We start from the raw sequence: 22,588 nt of genomic DNA on the forward strand, positions 1-22,588 counted from the left end.
TGGATCAAAAGATGTCTCTATATCACTTAAGCTTAATTTTAATTAGCTTCTTATTTGATCCCATTTTGTAACTCCTGCGACTCCTCTCAAAACCTCATTTTGGCAGCTTGAAAAACCTGGAACGTTTTCTCTCATTCATCATCAAGATTTGGTGAAAGCATGTAAGCCAACCTTCTTACCACCCTTCTACAAATGGAGTTGCCATAGTTCCACTGGCTCTAGAGAGTAGCTAAAGGCATGTTAGAACAAAAAAATACATTTATACAAGTAAGTTTATTACTGAGAATAGTTAAATGTTGTATTTTTTAAATAAAATTTAAATGTCTAAATATTATATATTTGTAACACCTCACTCACAAAGTTCCCTAAATGGGGTTTCCATAGATCCACTGGCTCTAGAGAGTTGGTACAGGCAAATAACAACAGCAAAATTAAATACATTTATACAAGTGTATTATTTATTGAGTGTGGTTGAATCAGAGATGTGCAAAATGGGTACCCAAAACCATTTGAAATGCAAAATGGAAATGGGTCAAACCTTTTCCATTTGAAAATGCAAAATGGTTTTTAGAAAAACATTTCAAATGCAAAATGCAAAATACCTATTTTCAAAATGCATTGAAAATGCTAAATGGTTTCTCAGGTCAAACAATTAAAATAATTATAGAATTTTTAAACAATTTTGTCATTTAATAATGGACATCAATGTAGAACAAACATATTACATGATGGTAAATCCAAAAACACCAAGAACTACAGATTATGAAACCACAAAAAATTTGCGCGGGACTAATGTTGCCAACGTAAAAACATAGAAACTGCTATCTAACATTTAATATTACAGCGTCATGGCCCCATGTTCAGTATTTGAATCAGTATTTTTTGTAATGGTATCACTCAATTGCCAGGGCTCCTACCAGGGAGCAACTTTACAAATGTAAATTATCTCTCATAACGAGGTTGAGGACTGACTGATATTTGGGGCTTATGAAAAAAAGATGAGTGGAGATAGTAGGAAGAATGTTGCAAAAAAGCATTTAAAATGGAAAATGCATTGAGAAAAGCATTTAAAATGCAAAATGGTTTTTAGAAAAGCATTTAAAATGCAAAATGGAAAATACCCATTTTGCATTTCCATTTGAAATGGATTTATTTGAAATAAAGCACATCTCTGGGTTGAATATGTTTTTATTGTATTTTTAAAATAAAATATTAATGTCTAAATATTATATATTTGTTACACCATAACGGTCTTACTGGCCTCCGTAGTGTAGTGGTAAATGTCTAGTTAATATTATAAATTTAGGGAGTAATGGCATGGAAGCGTGCTGACTGTTCACGAGCTACGACCGGTGCACAATGTTGGTGGCACTTTTGAGTGCGCGGTTTCATACTAATAGTTGTTCATGGCCAATCTCCATTGTTTTTATTATCTGTACATCTATGCAATGATGAGTCAAGAGATCGCAGGTTCTAATCCCTCCGCTGTGCAGCAAAATGATTGATATATATGGAGTATTCATTTTATGCTATCAGATAAAAACTTGCTACCGCGGGTAATTTGCTTTTCGTTGGATTCTGCCCAGTTTGTTAAAGTTCCCTGAAAGTAGAGTTTTGGCACTTGTACAACAGCAATTATTAGAATGTGTGCAAAAATTTACTTATCACTTAGGTACCTTCTTCTATCCAAATAAAAACCTTTTGACTTCTCCAGCCGGACCCTTTACCCATCGCCTTGCACTGCAGTGGGGGGGATGGATTATACGTCCGTCACTTGTCACATTGACCCCCAGACTCCTACCAATCTCTATTAACTTTTACTTCCCAGAACTTGCTCTCCTTCCTTTCCCTAAAAATACCCTCCACACAGCATCCCCAAAGATAACATAGACCCTGAGGGAATTTTTACTGGGGAGCTTATGTAAAAAAAATTCCACATTAGGAATTTATTTTTTTATTTTTCTAAAAAATTGGCACTGGAACCCGCTATTACCGTACAAATATTAAAACTAAATTAATAATCAGGTAGTTTGTTAAATTCTTTTTTTATGTTAATACTATTGCAGCATATTTTGTGAGTCAGACGGTTCACTTTTCGTTAATTTCTGTCTTTCATTTTGCCTCTTTCACTCGAAATGAAATGTCTGAACACAAAATGAAAGAAAAGTGCCGAATGAATTTATTAGTGAACCAATCCGTCGATGTTGGATTTCTGCATTTGACATCTTTCATTCGCCCTCAGAATGAAAAAAAAATTAAACATCTAAACACAAAATGAACGCTCGTTTTATTCAGTTTCGCTTCTGTAGATGGATGCACGTCGCGTCGAATGCAACAAATGCATTTAAGTGGAACGGTGAGAACACCATGCTCTTTTTAGAGAATTTTAAGAATTACCAATGCCTGTCGAATCATAAACCTAGGGAATATAGAGATAGATCGCTACATGCTACATAATTCCATTAAATCTTTAATTAAAGATATTAACTTTTAAGTGACTCTCAGATATCTCGGTATAATTTGCATTTTTATTCATGCTGGTATACTCTCTCTCATCAAAGTATCTTCTTCCTTATTGACGGAGCAACAAGTAGCAGCAGCTCTTCAAATTTACTTTTATCCATTCGAAGATGATTAAAGTATGATTCAGGCTCTTTCTCCGCTAATTCTCTCAACAAAGTATTTGAAGCTCCCAACACGTTTCTCCTTAAAATCCATGGCCGCACCAACCACCGTCGACGCTTTCTTTGCTTCTTGTCAATTCTCCGATCAAATGATCACAAATCAAACGAATTCCAACGCTCACGATTTCGTTTAACGACATTGCAGTGGGAAAGGACGGATGAATGTTCATTTCTATTTCATTCTGTATGTGCCGTGTGAACGCGGAATGAAACAAAAATGAACATTCACCCGAGTTAACCGTCTGATATCTGCTTTTCAACTCTCACAAGGGACATTGATTTATTTAACTCGAATCTTGCCTTGAAGTTTAGTGTCAAGAGCAGGCAGCATCAATTTTATACTTCTCCAAAATACAATTGATTTTATATCTCCAACAGCTGTATATTAAGTGTATATTGTATATTTTAAGTATTTATTTACACAAATATTAATGGTTTTCTAATTATCGTATCGCTATCGGCCTAGACTTTTGATACAAGTTGCATTTTGGAATGTTTCTTTATTTTGAAAGAGACATTGACTGATTTTGAAATAAAAAAAATGTTTTGCTATATTCATTATGTTTTTTATTTTGGAAGTTTGTAGCCTAGTTCTATGTTGTACAAAATCGATTTTTAAAAATACTTGAGAATATCATAATAATTATTAAAAAAGAGATTTATATTGTCTCAAATTTTTAATTTACACATTTCTAACAGAATCTATTCATCTATATATTTTATAATAGGAATGTAGGTATTGTTTGATAAAACAAACTTTTGTACAAAACCAACTTTATAAAAAACTGCCATAGGATAAAAGACAGGATAATATTTATGTGTATGTATTCATGGTTACAAAATTTACACATTCATTTTTCATTTGGAAGCTCAAAATAATATGTATGTACATAATGTTTAAAACCTACAATAATGACTGTTCGATCAATTTGTATCTGTAAACTGTTTTTCTGTTGTGTTACAAAATGCTGTAAGATAAAAATAAATTACAATGTGTATTTGTTTATCTGCTGTTTTATTTTATTTTTCATTCATCACTCCCTTTGTTCACTTCTCTACACAGTAATTCCACCTCTTCTCAAGTCTGCCTCTTGAGGTGCTTCTACTGGGGCACCTGAGGTAGTCATGATTTTCAGTGTTCCATCATTTGGCATTCTTTCCATCTATGGCAATCCTATTCCTACTATTATATTGTATTATATTATACTGTTATTCTAATGCCCCCACTAATTTAGGAAAAAATCCAGCGAACGAGTGCGTTGGCACTGGTATGCCGACCCATCCGCTGGTGTATGGAAGCAGCGAACATGTTCAGCTTGGGTTCGGCAAAGGTGCGCGGTTCAGTCAAATCAACACATTACTCTCACACCCGACATTTGTTTCAATTAATTTAATTTTTTCAATTCAATTAGTTTATTCCTTTAAAAACATTACAATTCATGCCCATTATTATTCGTCGGTTTGGTGCCCTTGGGACTATTTACTGTTTTGTTGTCATGAATATTCTTAAGGGGGTATTTTCAAAAACCTAAATAATATTTCGGGGTGGAGAGGAATGAAGTATGTTGGAACGGGAACACGCCACACGCGCTGGTCAACTCAGTTCGAAGTCAGAGCAGCGATGAAATCTACTAGATGGTACCCATGAGTAAGGTTTGAACATGAAACGCTTAATAATGGGCGTCTTTCAAATTATGTTTATTAAGTTGAATGTGCATGTTTTAGGTAAATTTCGATAGAAATATTACCTATTGCAGAAGGAGCTCATGATTTTATGATTCTTACCAAATTACTATCAAACTTGTTTGATAAATTTTTCAATACCATCAACTACACTGCTAGACTGTAATCAGTAGCTTAAAACTCGTAACCGACGTGTTTTTAATTGACAAATGTCAAAACAATACAGTATTCAATCACGAATCATTTTCATAATATCTGATCATAATTATACCTGAATATATTGGCAAGATAAATAAAATATCGGTCATTTTCAATATTTACTCTTTAATATTATTTGTTTATAAATAGCTTTCACACACATTATTGTGTGTGACAGATATCTATTATGTTTTGTATCGGTAATGGTATAACCCTCAAAAGTTATTCAAATAAAATTTATTTGTACAAAATCAAATTATTCTCACAATGACATGTTTTCAAATCATTCCGGTCCTTTGTCTATCAGTCCTGTGTAGAGGTAATGAAAATGTTTACAATAAAACTTGTATAATGTACCTACTTTATATGTGCTTTATTTAAAACCTATAAAGTGAAATAAACATTTGCATTTTGCAGCCAAATCGACGTTTCTTACCAATTTCGTGTGTAATTCTTAGTTTAAATCTCCCGCCAATGTCACCTGGCAGTCCCAAATGTATCCATCGGCGGCGCTAGTAGTAGGAACGCCACTAGGGACGCTAAAATTTCATTCTCCATTAGATCTCATAGTTGATTTATGGTCTAATTTAGTCTATGACTGGGACAAAATATTTTTAATAGGTACTTTTACCAGGTATTAGGTAAAGTAACTATTACAAATACCCATCAAAAATACCTATTGAAAATATCCATCAAAAGTACCTATTGATTTTTTTTTGATTTTATGGATTCTTTCGTAATCCTCTAACTAGCTAGGGCTTATAACAATACCCTTCATGTTTCTAAGTAACTAGTACTGCGGCTGTGTTAGCCTTATTACTATCACCATCTGATGGTTGTATTTAATTGACTGATTTTATGTTACATTAATAAGTTTTATGAGGAAAATTCTTAACTGGATAAAAAACCTAATACAAATGACAAGAAAAAGAAAAACAATAAGTTCTGAACTTTTTACGCTGTTTTACTTTGTGATTAACTGAATTTAAGTATTTCATTTTTTCATAATTTGGCTGCGTCCTTTTCGCTTCGGTGGTCCTGCATATTATCTACCTGTTGGGAGAAAAAGTTTGGGAGAGAAATCCTGTGGGAGAAAATATATATATATATATTAAAAAGGATACTATTTCTTCGCCGTCGCTGTCATTTTTCTCATGGAGCTTCACGGTGAGGTCTCCTTGAGAAGCTCCATTAGGATGATCAGTTTCTCTGCTTCGGATGAGCAGGAGGCCAGTCTTTCGCGTACCCTGATAAGGCCTTGCAGTAGGATCATTATGTCCTCGTCATCAGAGGATCCAGTGTTTGGCGCTTGGCGTTGTTCCGGTATGGCTCTTCGTGGTTCCTGTTGTTCAGGAGCCTGTTGCTGGTGGTTGCTTCGGCCCGCTACGTCTGCCCAGGATCGGCCGTCTACTCGGGCCGCGGGTCTCTGTGCCCAAAAATACGTGGTAGAAGTACCTATTAAAAATATTTAGTCCCAGTATAAAATACTTGTGAGTATTTTGGAACCAGGTATTTTGGAGATTTGTCAGAAGTAAAAAGTATTGCATGCAAATACCTCCAATATCAACATTATTTTTTGTACGATTATTTTGATATCAATGATTAACTGAAAATAAACCATGAACATAATGTAATTGGTCCTTGTTCCTGTTATAATAAACTAAATAAGTGCCGACACAACAACTAAAATGTTATGCTAAGCGGGAATACCGATATTATTATGTCGTATCCACAGAGGCGGATTTGCCCTTAGGCCTATGTAGGCCCGGGCCTAGGGCGGCCAGATATTAGGGGCGGCCAATCGTGACAAAAAACTGTCCTTTTTACAGAAATATGAATGAGATTTTCGACGCAATCGATAGCCTAAGCTACTTCCTGGCGAGAATAATACAGGTGAAGAGATGCAACAAAAAAACGGCCGCGAAAATTTCAGAATCGCTACTTTTTTAGTAATAATCGATTCCTTATTAGCAGAACTAAAAAAACGACTGGGTGCTTACAAATCACTTTATAATAAATTTAATTTTATTACTCAATTGACAAAACTAAGCCCGTTTGAAGTCGAAGAAAAGGCAAAATCATTGCAAATGATTTATTCTAGTGATTTAGAAGCCCATTTTTCAGAAGAATGTCTCCATTTTCGTGCTCACTGCAGTGTGAAAAATAAGGATCGAAACAATGATGTCAGTTTGTTAAAATGGTTACGAACTGAAGATCTTCAAACCATTTATCCAAACGTGGATATTGCTCTTCGAATGTGTGTGTGTACTCCCGCCAGTAACTGTTCTGGAGAACGATAATTTTCTTGTTTACGACGTGTAAAAAATTATTTACGCACAACAATGGCGGAGCAAAGGCTGAACAATCTTGCTTTGCTTAACATAGAAGCAGATTTTTTTAAGGAAATTGGATTGCAAAGATCTAATTAATGATTTTGCTGCACTTAAGTGCAGACGAGAATTGTAACTGCCAAATTTTTGTTTAGAGTTCAGTTTTTTTTTTAGATAATGCTTTACGTAAATTTTTTTACCAACGTTTTAATTTGTATTTTAAGTTTAGTTATTATATTCGAATATGTACCTTAAGTTGATTTTTATTTAAAAGAGGTGCTGATTTCTTTTATTTGTTTGGAGACTTAATAATAACTTTTTATCCAGCCCGTATCTGGCAACCCTAATTGTAACTGTGAAACACTTATTTATTATTGTATGAGAGTAAACCTGAAACTAGTTAAATAAATTAAACCTAAAACTGTTTTAAATGTTTTATTCAAATCCTTGAAATCTTAGAAAGTATTACAAACTAGCAGCTATTATAGTTAAATAAATTTCTGAATCGATTTCGATAAAAGTTGTCAATAAAGTAAATTCATTATGCAATCTATAGTTCTATAGTCTATATCAGGGGTCTCCAAACAACGGCCCGCCAATGTCATCAATCCGGCCTGCGACAATCGACAATTATACAGTAATTGAACTAGCGAATTTCGCAAGCGTATTTTTTTACATTAATTCCACACAGGAGGCTTTGAGGAAAATATTTTCCCTCACGACCTATGTCATCTTAGGTGATGCTGTGTGGAGGGTCTTTTTAAGGAAGGGAAGGATAGGAAGTTCTGAAAAGGAAAATGTATGAGGGGTGGGTAGGAATCTGGGGATTAGTGTGTCCAGGAGTGAAATACGTATGAATACATCCCTCCAACTGCGGTGCAAGGCGATGGGTCAAGATAGTCCGGCTGGAAAGGTCAAAAGGTCTCCCTCACCCAGTCTCTCTCGATCCGGCCCGCCACGCAGCAGGTGGGCAGACGTATCCGCCGCCAAGACCTGGACAAATCTCACCCCATGAACCATGAATGATAATGGCAGGAAAATTAAAACGGTTTTGACCCTAGGGACTTACTGAAAAGTTTGGATACTCCTGGTCAATATGATGGGTACTGAGAAAGGGGCGGCTACATGGTCTGGGGCCTAGGGCGGTCAAGACTGCAAATCCGCCTCTGCGTATCCAGAGATGTGCTTTATTTCAAATAAATCCATTTCAAATGGAAATGGAAAATGGGTATTTTCCATTTTAAATGCTTTTCTCAATGCATTTTCCATTTTAAATGCTTTTTTGCAACATTCTTCCTACTATCTCTACTCATCTTTTTTTCATAAGCCCCAAATATCAGTCGGTCCTCAACCTCGCTAGATAATTTACATTTGTCAAGTTGCTCCCTGGCAGGAGCCCTGGCAATTGAGTGATACCATTACAAAAAATACTGATTCAAATACTGAACATGGAGCCATGACGCTGTAATATTAAATGTTAGATAGCAGTTTCTATGTTTTTACGTTGGCAACATTAGTCCCGCGCAAATTTTTTGTGGTTTCATAATCTGTAGTGGTGGTGTTTTTGGATTTACCATCATGTAATATGTTTGTTCTACATTGATGTCCATTATTAAATGACAAAATTGTTTAAAAATTCTATAATTATTTTAATTGTTTGACCTGAGAAACCATTTTGCATTTTGAAAATAGGTATTTTGCATTTGAAATGCTTTTCTAAAAACCATTTTGCATTTTCAAATGGAAACGCGAACGAGTGAGCGGCTGATTTGGGAACCGGACCTTACGGATCCGTGTAAAGATCCGGTTCTCACTCAAAGACTCTCTTCTAATACAAATAGCCCGAAGATATCGCGATCTGGTTAGTGGTTTATTTATGCACGACACCAAATTGTTTCTTTCACTATGCTTTCACTGGTCAAGTTAACTAACTTTGTTTTATTCCATTTTAAATACAGCTGTAATAACATCTTTAATTTGAAGCGAGAAATTTCGATATACCTTCATTTTATTTAACTCAAATTCAATTTTAATTTGTAATATCTGCATTAACTGTAAAGCGCCCCTGAGGTGGTATCTCACAAAAGCGGCGCTATAAAAATCATCTAATAAATAAAAAATACCTCGATACTATGACCAGAACCACTCGCGTAGAATAACTGGCAACATGTTCTTAAAAATCACTGGTCTTAGTTACGATCGTTCTTAATCATAACAGTTCTTATTTATTACTTTGAATAATTATCATATGATGAATATGTATGTAATCAATGTGTATAATATGTTGAAATATCACCTGATGAAATTTTTTTTTGTTATATGTTCACCCCTTGAATGTGTCTAAGCTTTTGATTACATTTTAGATTTTTGCCAAATGTGACAATGACAAATGACAATGACAATGACAGAAATTAGACCAAAGTAACGCACATAAAAAAATATAATTGTCTTAAAATTTAAAACAAGGGTATTATTACATTTGGGTTGTTTTTATTCTTTACCGAAAAAATGTAATTTGGTACCTACCTAACTTATAAAACTGCTGACTAGTAATTTTTATATTTAATTTTAGCGCGTTTTATAAAAATAATTTACTATTGTCGGTTGTAGTGTCAAAGTGCGGTTTATTTGTTTGTCAAAGTGACATTAAAATGAATTAAATGTTTCGTGAATATTTAACGCCATTTAAGCATCGAAGGCCGTCAATATTGGTGGGTTATAGTAAATACTTTCCTTAAAAAGTGACGTAAAAAATATAAATTAAACATGAACGACTCTTCGATTTTAGTATCTGTAAAGAACAAAGTCCAAATTGTTCAACTGAACAGGCCCAAGAAAAAGAATGCGATTAGTTTGTCTATGTACACGGACCTGACGAATATTTTGAATGAGGCTGCTATCGACGATAGTATAATTGTGACTGTGCTCACGGGATCCGGAGATTATTATAGCAGCGGGAATGATATAACGAGTTTCCTGCAGATGCCAATCGCACCTACGGGTAACTCTCCACTTAAAGAAGCCAAATACAAAATTCAATCATTCGTAGAGGCCTTTATTAACTTCCCCAAGATACTTATAGCCGTTTTGAACGGGCCTGCTATAGGAATAGCGGCCACCACTCTCGCCTTGTGTGACGTTGTGTATGCTTCAGAAACGGTAATTACACTAATAATAAATTCTTTATTCCAGAATGTACTGAATGCTCCATAATGTAATCTACAATTTCCTTAATACAAATTTGGAAAGTAACTAATTTTATGATTGTTATTCTAGGCATTTTTCCAAACACCTTTCATCAAGTTGGGCCTGAGTCCAGAAGGCTGTTCGACCTATACATTTCCTAAGATGTTTGGCACCAGCAACGTAAGAACTTTTTATTCACTAAGCCTGGCCTGTTTTAACCGTTTCGTATTTCGTTTGTCTGTAAATATGTTTCCACGTTCCGTTTCAAGATGGTGACTGTTTTAATCATTTAGTAAAGATTCTATTTTCAAATGTGAAATCGTTGTATTTATTTGGGCTTTCTTATTCGCATTTTTCAATATTTTGGTACCTACCTTCCTAAAGAAGTTTAAAAAAAGTATTATCAATGTGATGGTGACGTTTCTTTGGACAAATTGTATAATTCCTTATTTGAAATTAAAAAAAGATTTATATATGGTGTAAATTTAAGCAGGTAGATATTTTAGTACCTACTTAAAATCTTATGATTTAGAGGAAATTTTGGTTTTGATTTATTAAAATAAGAGAAAATCAGAAACATGCTTTTTTGGACGCTTCACAGAACCACTAGTACTTATTATTATAATAAAACATAATAACAAAAGTATGACAAAAATAAAAATTGACTGATTTTAAAATTTGAAAGATTTTACAAAATGTGAATACCGAACAAGATTTCCAACTGCTCCCAACATCTGGAGCCAGTGCGACTATCGCATCCTCATTATTGAGCTTTGTTGTAAGGCTGAAGGTAAGCGGGGAGGGGAAGAGGAAGGTGGGGAAATGCTGGCCACTAAATATGGCTAAAACCAATTTGATTCTAAATTGTGGTCTTTCTCCAGGGCGATAATGAGAGTACTACTACAATGCGCCACAAACATTATATGTATGAATGATACGACATATAAAATAAATATATTGCACTCGTCTGGCTTTGAATCCAAGACGTCCGTTCCGTAGCTAAGAAACGAACCACTTGGCCACGGATTTTGCCAAGTATTGTATTTTGTAAATCAGTGACTTTATAAATATATTTCAAATATAGAATAAATATCTTATTATTTTTTTTAGGCGTCGGAAATATTGCTCTTCGGCAGAAAGATCTCTTCTGAAGAAGCGTTGAAATATGGCCTTATTTCCGAGATCTATTCCTCGGACGTCATGCTGGAAAATATCTGGAACAAGATTTATAGTCTGCCCTCACTGCCCCAAGAGTCCCTGATGAACGCCAAGAAGCTGCTGAAGAACTTTGACAAGGATTACTTGATTCTTGCCAACATCAAAGAGTGCAATGAGCTAGAAGAAAGATGGAAGTCCGAAGAGTGCATGAATGCTGTCATGAAGTATGCCAGCCGTTCCAGTAAGTTGTAATTAATCACAAATTTGCGACATTGTCATGATCCCAGATGCAATCATTCAATTCGTTACAAGTTTATGGCTAAACTAGTTTTTACCTGTGAAAAATCAATGAGTGTAACTTGAGTTTCACTTTTAAAAATGGAATAGAATAAATTTTTAATCCAAGTTCTAGAGTTTGTTGAACCGGAGTTTCAGACAGAATCACGACTGAAATTACTATTTTTAATAATATCATGACTGAATCTATTTACGGCACAGTATTTTATTTACTTTGAAATAAGTGGCGTTTTATAACTTCAATTTGGTTTTTAAAAATGTTACATGGCAATAGTGAAAATTGAATGGTATGGTAATACTTTTAAATGTAAAAAGCTGTCCAGTTACTGAATTTTTCATCACAATTTAGGCAAGTTATATGTGTCTAATAATACGTAAGTAATACAGTTTTCAGTTTATTATAAATTTACTTAAATTTTATGAATTTTTACAATGTAAATAGGTGTGGGAAAATGTTTTTATAAAAAGCTGTCCCCTTCATTTTTCAACCCAATTTACACTAGCTGTACCCCCACACGCGCTGCTGTGGTTCAGTCTGTGCAGATAGAAAAACAAGAGCGCATGTTGCTTTTAAGTCCAACAGATGGCGCTATTTAAAAAAAAAAAAACATTTAAAAATAAGCATGTGTTTACCATTCACAGGTGACATCTATATAATATAGGTAAATAAAAACACACGCTTATTTGAATGCAACATTGTGTCAAAATTACAAAGCAATGGGTGAAGAATGTTTGGAGATTTTAGTTTTTGAACAAACGGACATTTACTTTTTTTATTTTTATGGATTGAAAACATTAAACATGTAATGTTGTATGCATCTAATAATATGTAAGATATACAGTTTCAACTTATTCAAAATGTATGTAAATATTATGAATTTTATACAATAGAGCAGTGGTTCTTAACCTGGGTTCGATCGAACCCCAGGGGTTCGGTGAGTCAGTCTCGGGGGTTCGGTGGAGGTCAAGACCCCCGACTTATATGATTCGTGGTGACATGCCCCGCTTGTCCATCATTGGCTAAAGGTGATCGCGCAGCGGTAGAGCTTGCGATTACCGGTCAAGATAGCCGCCCGAAAATGACCATAGTCATTATATACGGACCATAGACATTTACTCCTAATTTTTCAAATTAGGAGGGGTTCGGTGAATGTGCATATGTAACTGGTGGGGTTCGGTACCCCCAAAAAGGTTAAGAACCACTGCAATAGAGTCTCTAAAAAACAATAAGCATAATTTATAATTTCCTTCCCTCAATTTAAAAATTTAAATTCACACCATATTTTTGCACAACATTTTCTTATTGTGTATCTTAGTTTGTAAAATAATTTTTATTATCACATTAAATGGAAATGCTGTAAAGTTTAAAGTTTACAGTTTACAGCGAATGATAGTTATCTCAAAAGGCCAATTAGTAGAACTTTCAGTAGTGCAATTAGAGTTAACCCAAACAACATGCACTTGGGATTATGCGTATCGGTGCATATGCATGCACTTCCAACAGGGAGGTCTACTGATTACGGATCTATATTATAAATAATAATAATTTTCTCACCTCACCATTTTAAATTTTATTGTACTAAAAGGATATTATCCTCGACTATTTCTATTAGCCAGTTAAATTCAATGTTAAAAACTATATCATATGAATACAAGCCGCATTGAATGGTGCTCTCAAATTCTGAAATTGACCAATAGACTACATAAAGTCAATATCGAGCCCTACATCGTTATTTGTTCATCCTGAACATTTTTACAAATGGTTCTTCCGCCGTATAAGACTTACATCGACATTATAAGATTATTTTTACAATTTTCAATGTCACTATTGAAGTATTCTACCAGAGTATACGATACTGAGAGTATCTTCCGCTCTGGAACGTGCCGCAAGTATACAAAGATTACAATTTTAAATGAATAAATAAAACAATGCAAATTCATTGAATGAAATTTACTAGCGCATGCCGGGAAGCGAACACAGAAGTCGTCAGTCAAAGTTATATTATTATTAAATACTTGGGTTTGGCATCACAAGGTCAAAAAATTTGATTTAAATATGGAGAGACTATTTTATAAATAAATATTTAAAATTTTAAGATTTATTCCAGTTTTGAACTGACTAGTGGGTTTATTTTTTTTGTAGTTCTATATGAATTATTAATTCATTATTAACCTTTACAACGTTGGCCATTTCACCGCAATCTATCTCATCACTCGACATGTTGTAAGTGAAACTTCATGGGAAACATATGTAACAGTCACGTATTAGGTTAAAATAGTGTAATATATTATATATCATCTCCTTCCCTATTCATCACAATGTCAATTCTAATTTAATCTTGTTTGAAAAGCATATGTTTATGTCATTCTTTGTTTTATGCCGATTTAGTACTGAACATAAATTGTACTGTATTCTTGAAAAAATTACCGTAGACATGCCCACAAGACACTTCTACCAGTTTATCTCTTTAGTGCAAATTAAGTTATAATATATTTTTTGTAAAATAGTATGACCACAATAATATTTGGTGGTACTTAAGTTTTCTCTTTTGAGAAAGATTAAACATCACATTCATTTGTAATTACTAATTATTAATTAAAACATTGTAATTTCAGTAGTGTGAACGTAGCGGTAACATTTTAGTTGTGTGTATCTTATTCTTTTTTATTTTTTCAGTACATATTATTATTATGAAAATTTACTATGCCGCCATTCTTAACATATTTGGTGATGTAATGGTTAGAATAGTTGCCTTCCAAGCAGTTGATCGGAGTTCGATTCTCGGCAACGACAACTTTTTTTTTAATTTAAATTTTTTTTAATATTTTTACTTTAATTTAAGATATTTATATAAGTTTTTTTTTAAATTTATCCTGTGATTTTTCACGGGTCCGTGCTAGTTAGTAATAATCATTTATCTTTATGTTTCAAATTTTCGTTTGAGAGTCGCTAATATTGCCTTCAATGATTAAATATTACAATTTGAGGTTTTACCCTTTGTTATTCCAAAAATAAAATAATAATTATATTATTTTGTTTATATTTTTATTTAAAAAATAAATTTGTTAAAACTAATATGTTATGTATTTATTTAAATTTTTTTACGAATTATTTACACTCTATATAAAAGTATCTCTTAATGGTAGTCTTCTCGTAGAGAGGATATTTTTTCTTTGCAGTATTAATATTATGTAATAATTATAAACCAAAATTAGGAATGTGCAAATGGTAAAAAAAAACATTTTATTTCATGTGATTTTGTATCAATGATCATAAAACAGTATTTAGAGTTAATTATTTTTGTTACTTATAAATACTAATTAGATCTCTTCTTATTACTCAGTCTTTCGAAAAATAAAACTAATTTGGTCCTTTGCAGCACTCAAGCCAATTTCCTGGAAAGAAATAAAATTATTTTCAACAAGAAATTAAATATCTATTTGACATTGAATAGATTTACAATAAGACCTTGTGAGATTAAATAAATTGATTGTCTGCTCAAGAATGAATTTCGATATTTGAAAATGCCTTATCAATTTCAAAAGAAGTTGTATCAACAGCACTTTTCTTTAGTGGTAATTTATAAAAGAAAATAGTACTCTCTCAATTATTGGCCACTCGATTATCCGACGACTAGAAAACTAGAAAACCCAACCTCCAAGAGTTGTGGGCTGAGCGAAGGGCGGAAGTGGTCCCAGGACTTGAGCTGGTTCATGCTGTTGGAGGAGCTGTCCTGGTTGAAGGAGGTGGCTGCCCGACCGCGGGCAAATACGTCTTCAGAATCTTCCTGAAGACTTTCTTTGTCCTTGTGCTGAAAGAAAATACATAATGGGAAATTATCGGTAATTATGGCTACTATTTTCAATCTTACAGAATAAAGATGAATCATGATCTCGTATAGAGGATGAGACCATTGTAAGCACAGAATATTTAATACACACTAGAAACGCCTTCAATGAAGATTGGAATGGAAACTGATGTCACCACTGACTTGACGTTATTTATCAACACTTTAAAATAATATCCTCAAAAGCAAAAAATATTGCTTGATGACACCTTTTTTCATACCAGTTCAGTAGTAACATACAACAATATTATTAGAGTTAACATTAGGGTAAATATCTGCGAGTGGCAAGCAGGTAACCCTCAGAATTAATAATTCACAAAAAAGATACACTTTTTTTTGTACCAGTTTAGTAGCAATGCAACGATTTTTTTAAATTAACATAAAGTCTCAATTGGTAAAAAAAGGAGGTAAGTACAAAAGATTTATTACGTCATCAGAGCCGTCACCCCTACAGGGGCACGTCAGCACATCATGCGTGGCGCTCTCGCTGTCCAGGTTTGCCACAAATAGCTCCTTCAGTTCCGAGTTGCACAGCTTCTGCGTGGACTTCATGTTGTCCGGGTCTATGATGGCGTCCGAGAGGCCCGTCTTGAACATCTGGCGCTGGTAGATCTTTTCCTCAATGGTACCTGGATTGTTATTACGATTTTTTTAATCAAGAACAGACAGGACAAAATTTACACAAGGTATAACACAGCTCTGGAGCTCATGATTCTGTGGTAATGTTGTCTAAAAGAAGGGATCCCAGTCCCATAGGAAGCTAAAAGTAAGTATAGAAAAACATCATCTTTGGGGATGCTGTGTGGGGGTATTTTTAATAGGTCTAGAGAGTCCGGTTGGAGAGGTCTCAACCGGCCTCTCCTGATCCGGCCCGACACATCCGCCGCCAAAATCTGGACAAGCCTAACCCCATGAATCCGGGCACCCCTTCTTAGTCGCCAAATGTAGCGAACCACTCGGGGGTCCTGGGGCGGCGGTACCCAAACCCGCTTCCCAAGTTGTAACCTAACCAAACATTATTTTCAATGTTTTAGTTTCGTATAAATTGGTAAATAATGTTTACAATAAAGTAAAATAGTTATTTAAAAAATTATTATTTATAATGATAATTTTATAATGTCTTTAAAAGCAGTTATCTTATCTCTATGTAATAAAAATATATTAAAAAAATTTAAAATCTAGTAGGTTGATGTTTACTATGTAGTTTAAATATATTTTTTTAAAAAGACAAACTTATGGGTTACATCTAACACAAAAAGCTAGAATCATTCCAGAATGCGCTGCTCCGACGATTCACCAAAAGGCCCTGGTTCGTCAGGAATAGCATTATTAACACTGACTCGAAAATTCCTCCACTCCGAAAACATAAACAGATTTAGCCAAAACTTTTACTCCAAATTAGAATCAAACCCGAATCCCTCCTCTAACTTCGGCCGCTGGAACCCCAGCACCGACCTCCTCTGTCTCCGCCCAAACTCCATCTTATACCCTCCCTTACCGCAGTGAGTGGATTTATATAAAAGATTGCTATAAGCAAAAAAAAAACAGTATATTTCCATATAAATATTTTGATAAAAAAAATTATACACTGTTTTTGTGTTTATGCTCTACTCCCAGTTGACGCAGGAAGAAGGAGAAATGTTCCCTGGCACTGTATAATATTTTTTATAATACGATATCCAAGAGACAAATATTCCCAGGTTACAAATAACCTGACAATATTTGAAAAACTTCTACTACCACCATTAAAAGCAGAATATGTTGCTCGTGCAACGATGGAGGACATAGTAGGGGAATTGAACTGAGTCTGAGTGGGATCCAGATGCAAAGAATTGTGTTAAATCAGCTACTGACCAGTCATATAACTGTATATTCTCCTTGCAGTCCTTTCTCCGGGGGTTAAATTATAATTTTAAAATCATAATGTTTACCGGTGGTGAGCAGCCTGTAAATAAACACAGGCCTCTTCTGCCCGTCCCTCCAGACCCTGGCCATGGCCTGGTGGTCCACGGCCGGGTTCCAGTCACCGTCGTAGAGCACCAGGCGGGAAGCGGCGGGCAGTGACAGACCCGTGCCCCCCGCCCGTGAACTCAGCAGCAGCACCGGGGGGCCCCCTAGGCGGTTGAACGACTCTACCACCGACTGACGGCCGGACATGGGCGTGCTGCCGTCTAACCTGGTGTAGGGGATATTAAAATCACATAAAATATATGTAAACGGAATAAGGACGCTTTTGCAGGTTAAAATCAATATACGTAGATCACACGTCTAGTGATTACATCTGTTCATCGTGTTTATTTCAAAATATTGAGAAAACTGAAAATCAATCAAAGTTTGCAAGCCTTTATAAATGACATTTATTAATAAAAAATAAGTTTTTAGTTCCATATTATAGTATTTATATCTGATGTAAATACAATATTTTGGCATGGAATTTAGCAAAAAGAAGATACAATATCTGTGCTCATAAATGTATTGCCAGGAGAGATTTTAATATGTTTATATCTTTGGGATGGTGGGAGATGCAATATTTGAACCCAAAAAAATATAGGCTATCTAGTGATGAGTCATTCATGAACGAGCCTCACAATTAAGCTAGCTCTTTTTGATGAGCCTTGTTCGTACGACTCCTGCTAAACCATACCACGGCTCAATTGACTGCGTCTGACAGTCCGACATCCAGACTTGGACACATGTAACTACCTAGCATCTTATTTTTCTTGTGGTATGAGGCGGTGTACCGGTACCAGGAGTCGTATGATCATTCATACTCTTATGCTGGGAAGCTGGGAGCCACATCGGAGGAGCCGTATCGGGCAAGCGCAGTATGCTCATTCCTCATACGGTCTCAGATCACATTTCCCGTTCAAGTTAGTCGACTCTTTGAGTCGTATGAAAATATTTACATAACACCCCCTCTTCATAAAATGATAATCTTTGACCAAAATATTTTATCTCTAAGTCATGCAAATACATATGCATAAAAATATAGTAGTCATAAATAAATAAGATCATAATTACCTGGTAAAAATTATGAAATTCTTTGAGCAGACTTCTGCCAAAACATCCAGCATCCTTGTGGAGCAAGACACAATGACTATCTTTTCCTTCTTCTGGAAGATGACTTCTTTTATCAGAGCCTTCACGACGGTCAGCTTCCCTGAGTGTTCCTCCGTCACATTCGTCAGTACCGGCAAGAACTTGTGCAGAGATTCAGCGATGGAAACATTCACACCGTTCACGTCGAGACTTTCATCCGGCTTTTTGATCAGGTGCGGATAGTTGCAAATCTTCTTTAGTAAGACTATCAAGCTAAGCGGTGAGGATGGAGCAAAGTCTTTTTTATTCCACCAATCGTCCGTTGCAGCTGTGTACAACTTTTCTTGCAAGTCCGTTATCTTACAGCAAATCACACACTCCGTCTTGACAGGGAGATAGTCTTTTAACAGGTTTTGAGTACGCCTTAATATAAAACTTGACGTCAGCAGTTGTAAGCGGGCTGCGCTATATTCCCCAGCAATGCTTTCTTCTTTTGTACTCTCTGGTTGTTGTGATATTAAAATCGGGTTTACGAATTCTTCTTTAAAATCATTGTAAGATCCCAAAATTCCGGGGTTGGCTATGTCGATTAAAACAAAGTATTCTTGTAAATCGTTTTGAATCGGCGTTCCGGTTAGAAGCACTCTTTTTTTGCACGTCAAATTCTGTAGGGCCTGAGCTGCTTTTATGTTGGCATTTTTTAATCTGTGGGCTTCGTCGCAAATTATGATATCGAAACACATGGATTCAATTTCGTTGGCGTGTTTAACAAATCTCTCATACGATATTATCATGACGGGAAGGTTTGGGCGGGCTTTGAATTCTCGTGGCTTGTGACTGTTATCGACCACGAATGGTAGCAGTCTCTCTCTGCCGAGCCATTTGAGTATCTCTTTCTCCCAAGTGCCACACAGTGTGCTGGGGGTTATAATAAGTGCCCTTTTGATGACTGTGACTCCGTATGGTCCGTGCTTCAGTAATGTCCTGTAAACATATAAAGGCATTCAACCGAGTACATTTTTATGAACATACCTTTTTCTTAATAAATATTTTTACTTTCAGTTTCAGTGTTGATAAATCGGCATTTATTGAAACATTATTTTTACAGTTTCATCAAATATAACATAATTTGCTACCTACACTAGTTTTAATCTGTTCTGAGGTAGGTAACGATTAAAAAATAATTATTTCATTTTATGTTTTTATTACACAATAGAATATACTATAATGTCCTCCACACTAAGGATGGGTTCTTTCACAGAATTTGAACAATTCATCAAATGTAAAAGTTAATTTTCGAGTTCTGTGAAAATCCTATTCAAGTTCTGTTATTATATCATTATAGGCTAGTTGCTTGACAAAACTGAAATAATAACATAACTTGAAAAAATCTTTCAAAGAACTTATTAATTAATTAAAAACAACCCGTTCTTAGAGTTCACCTCTGTTGTGGAGGATATTTTATAAGAGTAAGTTGGATAATTTTAAGAAGGAAAACTCAAATTAAAAATATTATTGGTGTAAACAAATTAAAATTTTCTAAAGAATCTATTTACGGCACAGTATTTTATTTACTTTGAAATAAGTGGCGTTTTATAACTTCAATTTGGTTTTTAAAAATGTTACATGGCAATAGTGAAAATTGAATGGTATGGTAATACTTTTAAATGTAAAAAGCTGTCCAGTTACTGAATTTTTCATCACAATTTAGGCAAGTTATATGTGTCTAATAATACGTAAGTAATACAGTTTTCAGTTTATTATAAATTTACTTAAATTTTATGAATTTTTACAATGTAAATAGGTGTGGGAAAATGTTTTTATAAAAAGCTGTCCCCTTCATTTTTCAACCCAATTTACACTAGCTGTACCCCCACACGCGCTGCTGTGGTTCAGTCTGTGCAGATAGAAAAACAAGAGCGCATGTTGCTTTTAAGTCCAACAGATGGCGCTATTTAAAAAAAAAAAAACATTTAAAAATAAGCATGTGTTTACCATTCACAGGTGACATCTATATAATATAGGTAAATAAAAACACACGCTTATTTGAATGCAACATTGTGTCAAAATTACAAAGCAATGGGTGAAGAATGTTTGGAGATTTTAGTTTTTGAACAAACGGACATTTACTTTTTTTATTTTTATGGATTGAAAACATTAAACATGTAATGTTGTATGCATCTAATAATATGTAAGATATACAGTTTCAACTTATTCAAAATGTATGTAAATATTATGAATTTTATACAATAGAGCAGTGGTTCTTAACCTGGGTTCGATCGAACCCCAGGGGTTCGGTGAGTCAGTCTCGGGGGTTCGGTGGAGGTCAAGACCCCCGACTTATATGATTCGTGGTGACATGCCCCGCTTGTCCATCATTGGCTAAAGGTGATCGCGCAGCGGTAGAGCTTGCGATTACCGGTCAAGATAGCCGCCCGAAAATGACCATAGTCATTATATACGGACCATAGACATTTACTCCTAATTTTTCAAATTAGGAGGGGTTCGGTGAATGTGCATATGTAACTGGTGGGGTTCGGTACCCCCAAAAAGGTTAAGAACCACTGCAATAGAGTCTCTAAAAAACAATAAGCATAATTTATAATTTCCTTCCCTCAATTTAAAAATTTAAATTCACACCATATTTTTGCACAACATTTTCTTATTGTGTATCTTAGTTTGTAAAATAATTTTTATTATCACATTAAATGGAAATGCTGTAAAGTTTAAAGTTTACAGTTTACAGCGAATGATAGTTATCTCAAAAGGCCAATTAGTAGAACTTTCAGTAGTGCAATTAGAGTTAACCCAAACAACATGCACTTGGGATTATGCGTATCGGTGCATATGCATGCACTTCCAACAGGGAGGTCTACTGATTACGGATCTATATTATAAATAATAATAATTTTCTCACCTCACCATTTTAAATTTTATTGTACTAAAAGGATATTATCCTCGACTATTTCTATTAGCCAGTTAAATTCAATGTTAAAAACTATATCATATGAATACAAGCCGCATTGAATGGTGCTCTCAAATTCTGAAATTGACCAATAGACTACATAAAGTCAATATCGAGCCCTACATCGTTATTTGTTCATCCTGAACATTTTTACAAATGGTTCTTCCGCCGTATAAGACTTACATCGACATTATAAGATTATTTTTACAATTTTCAATGTCACTATTGAAGTATTCTACCAGAGTATACGATACTGAGAGTATCTTCCGCTCTGGAACGTGCCGCAAGTATACAAAGATTACAATTTTAAATGAATAAATAAAACAATGCAAATTCATTGAATGAAATTTACTAGCGCATGCCGGGAAGCGAACACAGAAGTCGTCAGTCAAAGTTATATTATTATTAAATACTTGGGTTTGGCATCACAAGGTCAAAAAATTTGATTTAAATATGGAGAGACTATTTTATAAATAAATATTTAAAATTTTAAGATTTATTCCAGTTTTGAACTGACTAGTGGGTTTATTTTTTTTGTAGTTCTATATGAATTATTAATTCATTATTAACCTTTACAACGTTGGCCATTTCACCGCAATCTATCTCATCACTCGACATGTTGTAAGTGAAACTTCATGGGAAACATATGTAACAGTCACGTATTAGGTTAAAATAGTGTAATATATTATATATCATCTCCTTCCCTATTCATCACAATGTCAATTCTAATTTAATCTTGTTTGAAAAGCATATGTTTATGTCATTCTTTGTTTTATGCCGATTTAGTACTGAACATAAATTGTACTGTATTCTTGAAAAAATTACCGTAGACATGCCCACAAGACACTTCTACCAGTTTATCTCTTTAGTGCAAATTAAGTTATAATATATTTTTTGTAAAATAGTATGACCACAATAATATTTGGTGGTACTTAAGTTTTCTCTTTTGAGAAAGATTAAACATCACATTCATTTGTAATTACTAATTATTAATTAAAACATTGTAATTTCAGTAGTGTGAACGTAGCGGTAACATTTTAGTTGTGTGTATCTTATTCTTTTTTATTTTTTCAGTACATATTATTATTATGAAAATTTACTATGCCGCCATTCTTAACATATTTGGTGATGTAATGGTTAGAATAGTTGCCTTCCAAGCAGTTGATCGGAGTTCGATTCTCGGCAACGACAACTTTTTTT

The 22,588-nt window shown here is 34.4% G+C and overlaps 2 protein-coding genes across 2 annotated transcripts; one reads left to right on the forward strand and one right to left on the reverse strand.

The window, feature by feature from the left end:
• The first annotated feature begins 9,500 nt into the window (after positions 1–9,500).
• On the forward strand, positions 9,501–12,423 carry LOC149422422 (enoyl-CoA delta isomerase 2-like). The gene is made up of 3 exons (XM_089633793.1): positions 9,501–10,054; positions 10,172–10,261; positions 11,192–12,423. Exons 1-3 carry the CDS (start codon positions 9,662–9,664, stop codon positions 11,489–11,491), a joined length of 783 nt encoding a protein of 260 aa, XP_089489919.1. The 5' UTR covers positions 9,501–9,661; the 3' UTR covers positions 11,492–12,423.
• Positions 12,424–14,793: 2,370 nt separating this feature from the next.
• On the reverse strand, positions 14,794–21,579 carry LOC149422423 (DNA repair and recombination protein RAD54B-like). The gene is made up of 6 exons (XM_089633576.1): positions 21,572–21,579; positions 18,406–19,407; positions 17,316–17,560; positions 15,814–16,013; positions 15,193–15,348; positions 14,794–14,932 (listed from the first exon to the last, which is right to left on the reverse strand). Exons 1-6 carry the CDS (start codon positions 21,577–21,579, stop codon positions 14,873–14,875), a joined length of 1,671 nt encoding a protein of 556 aa, XP_089489702.1. The 3' UTR covers positions 14,794–14,872.
• Between the last annotated feature and the right edge of the window lie 1,009 nt (positions 21,580–22,588).

Source organism: Hesperophylax consimilis, chromosome 7 (genome assembly GCF_061612785.1).
Source record: "Hesperophylax consimilis isolate HC1 chromosome 7, BYU_Hcon_1.0, whole genome shotgun sequence".
Classification (NCBI taxonomy): domain Eukaryota; kingdom Metazoa; phylum Arthropoda; class Insecta; order Trichoptera; family Limnephilidae; genus Hesperophylax; species Hesperophylax consimilis.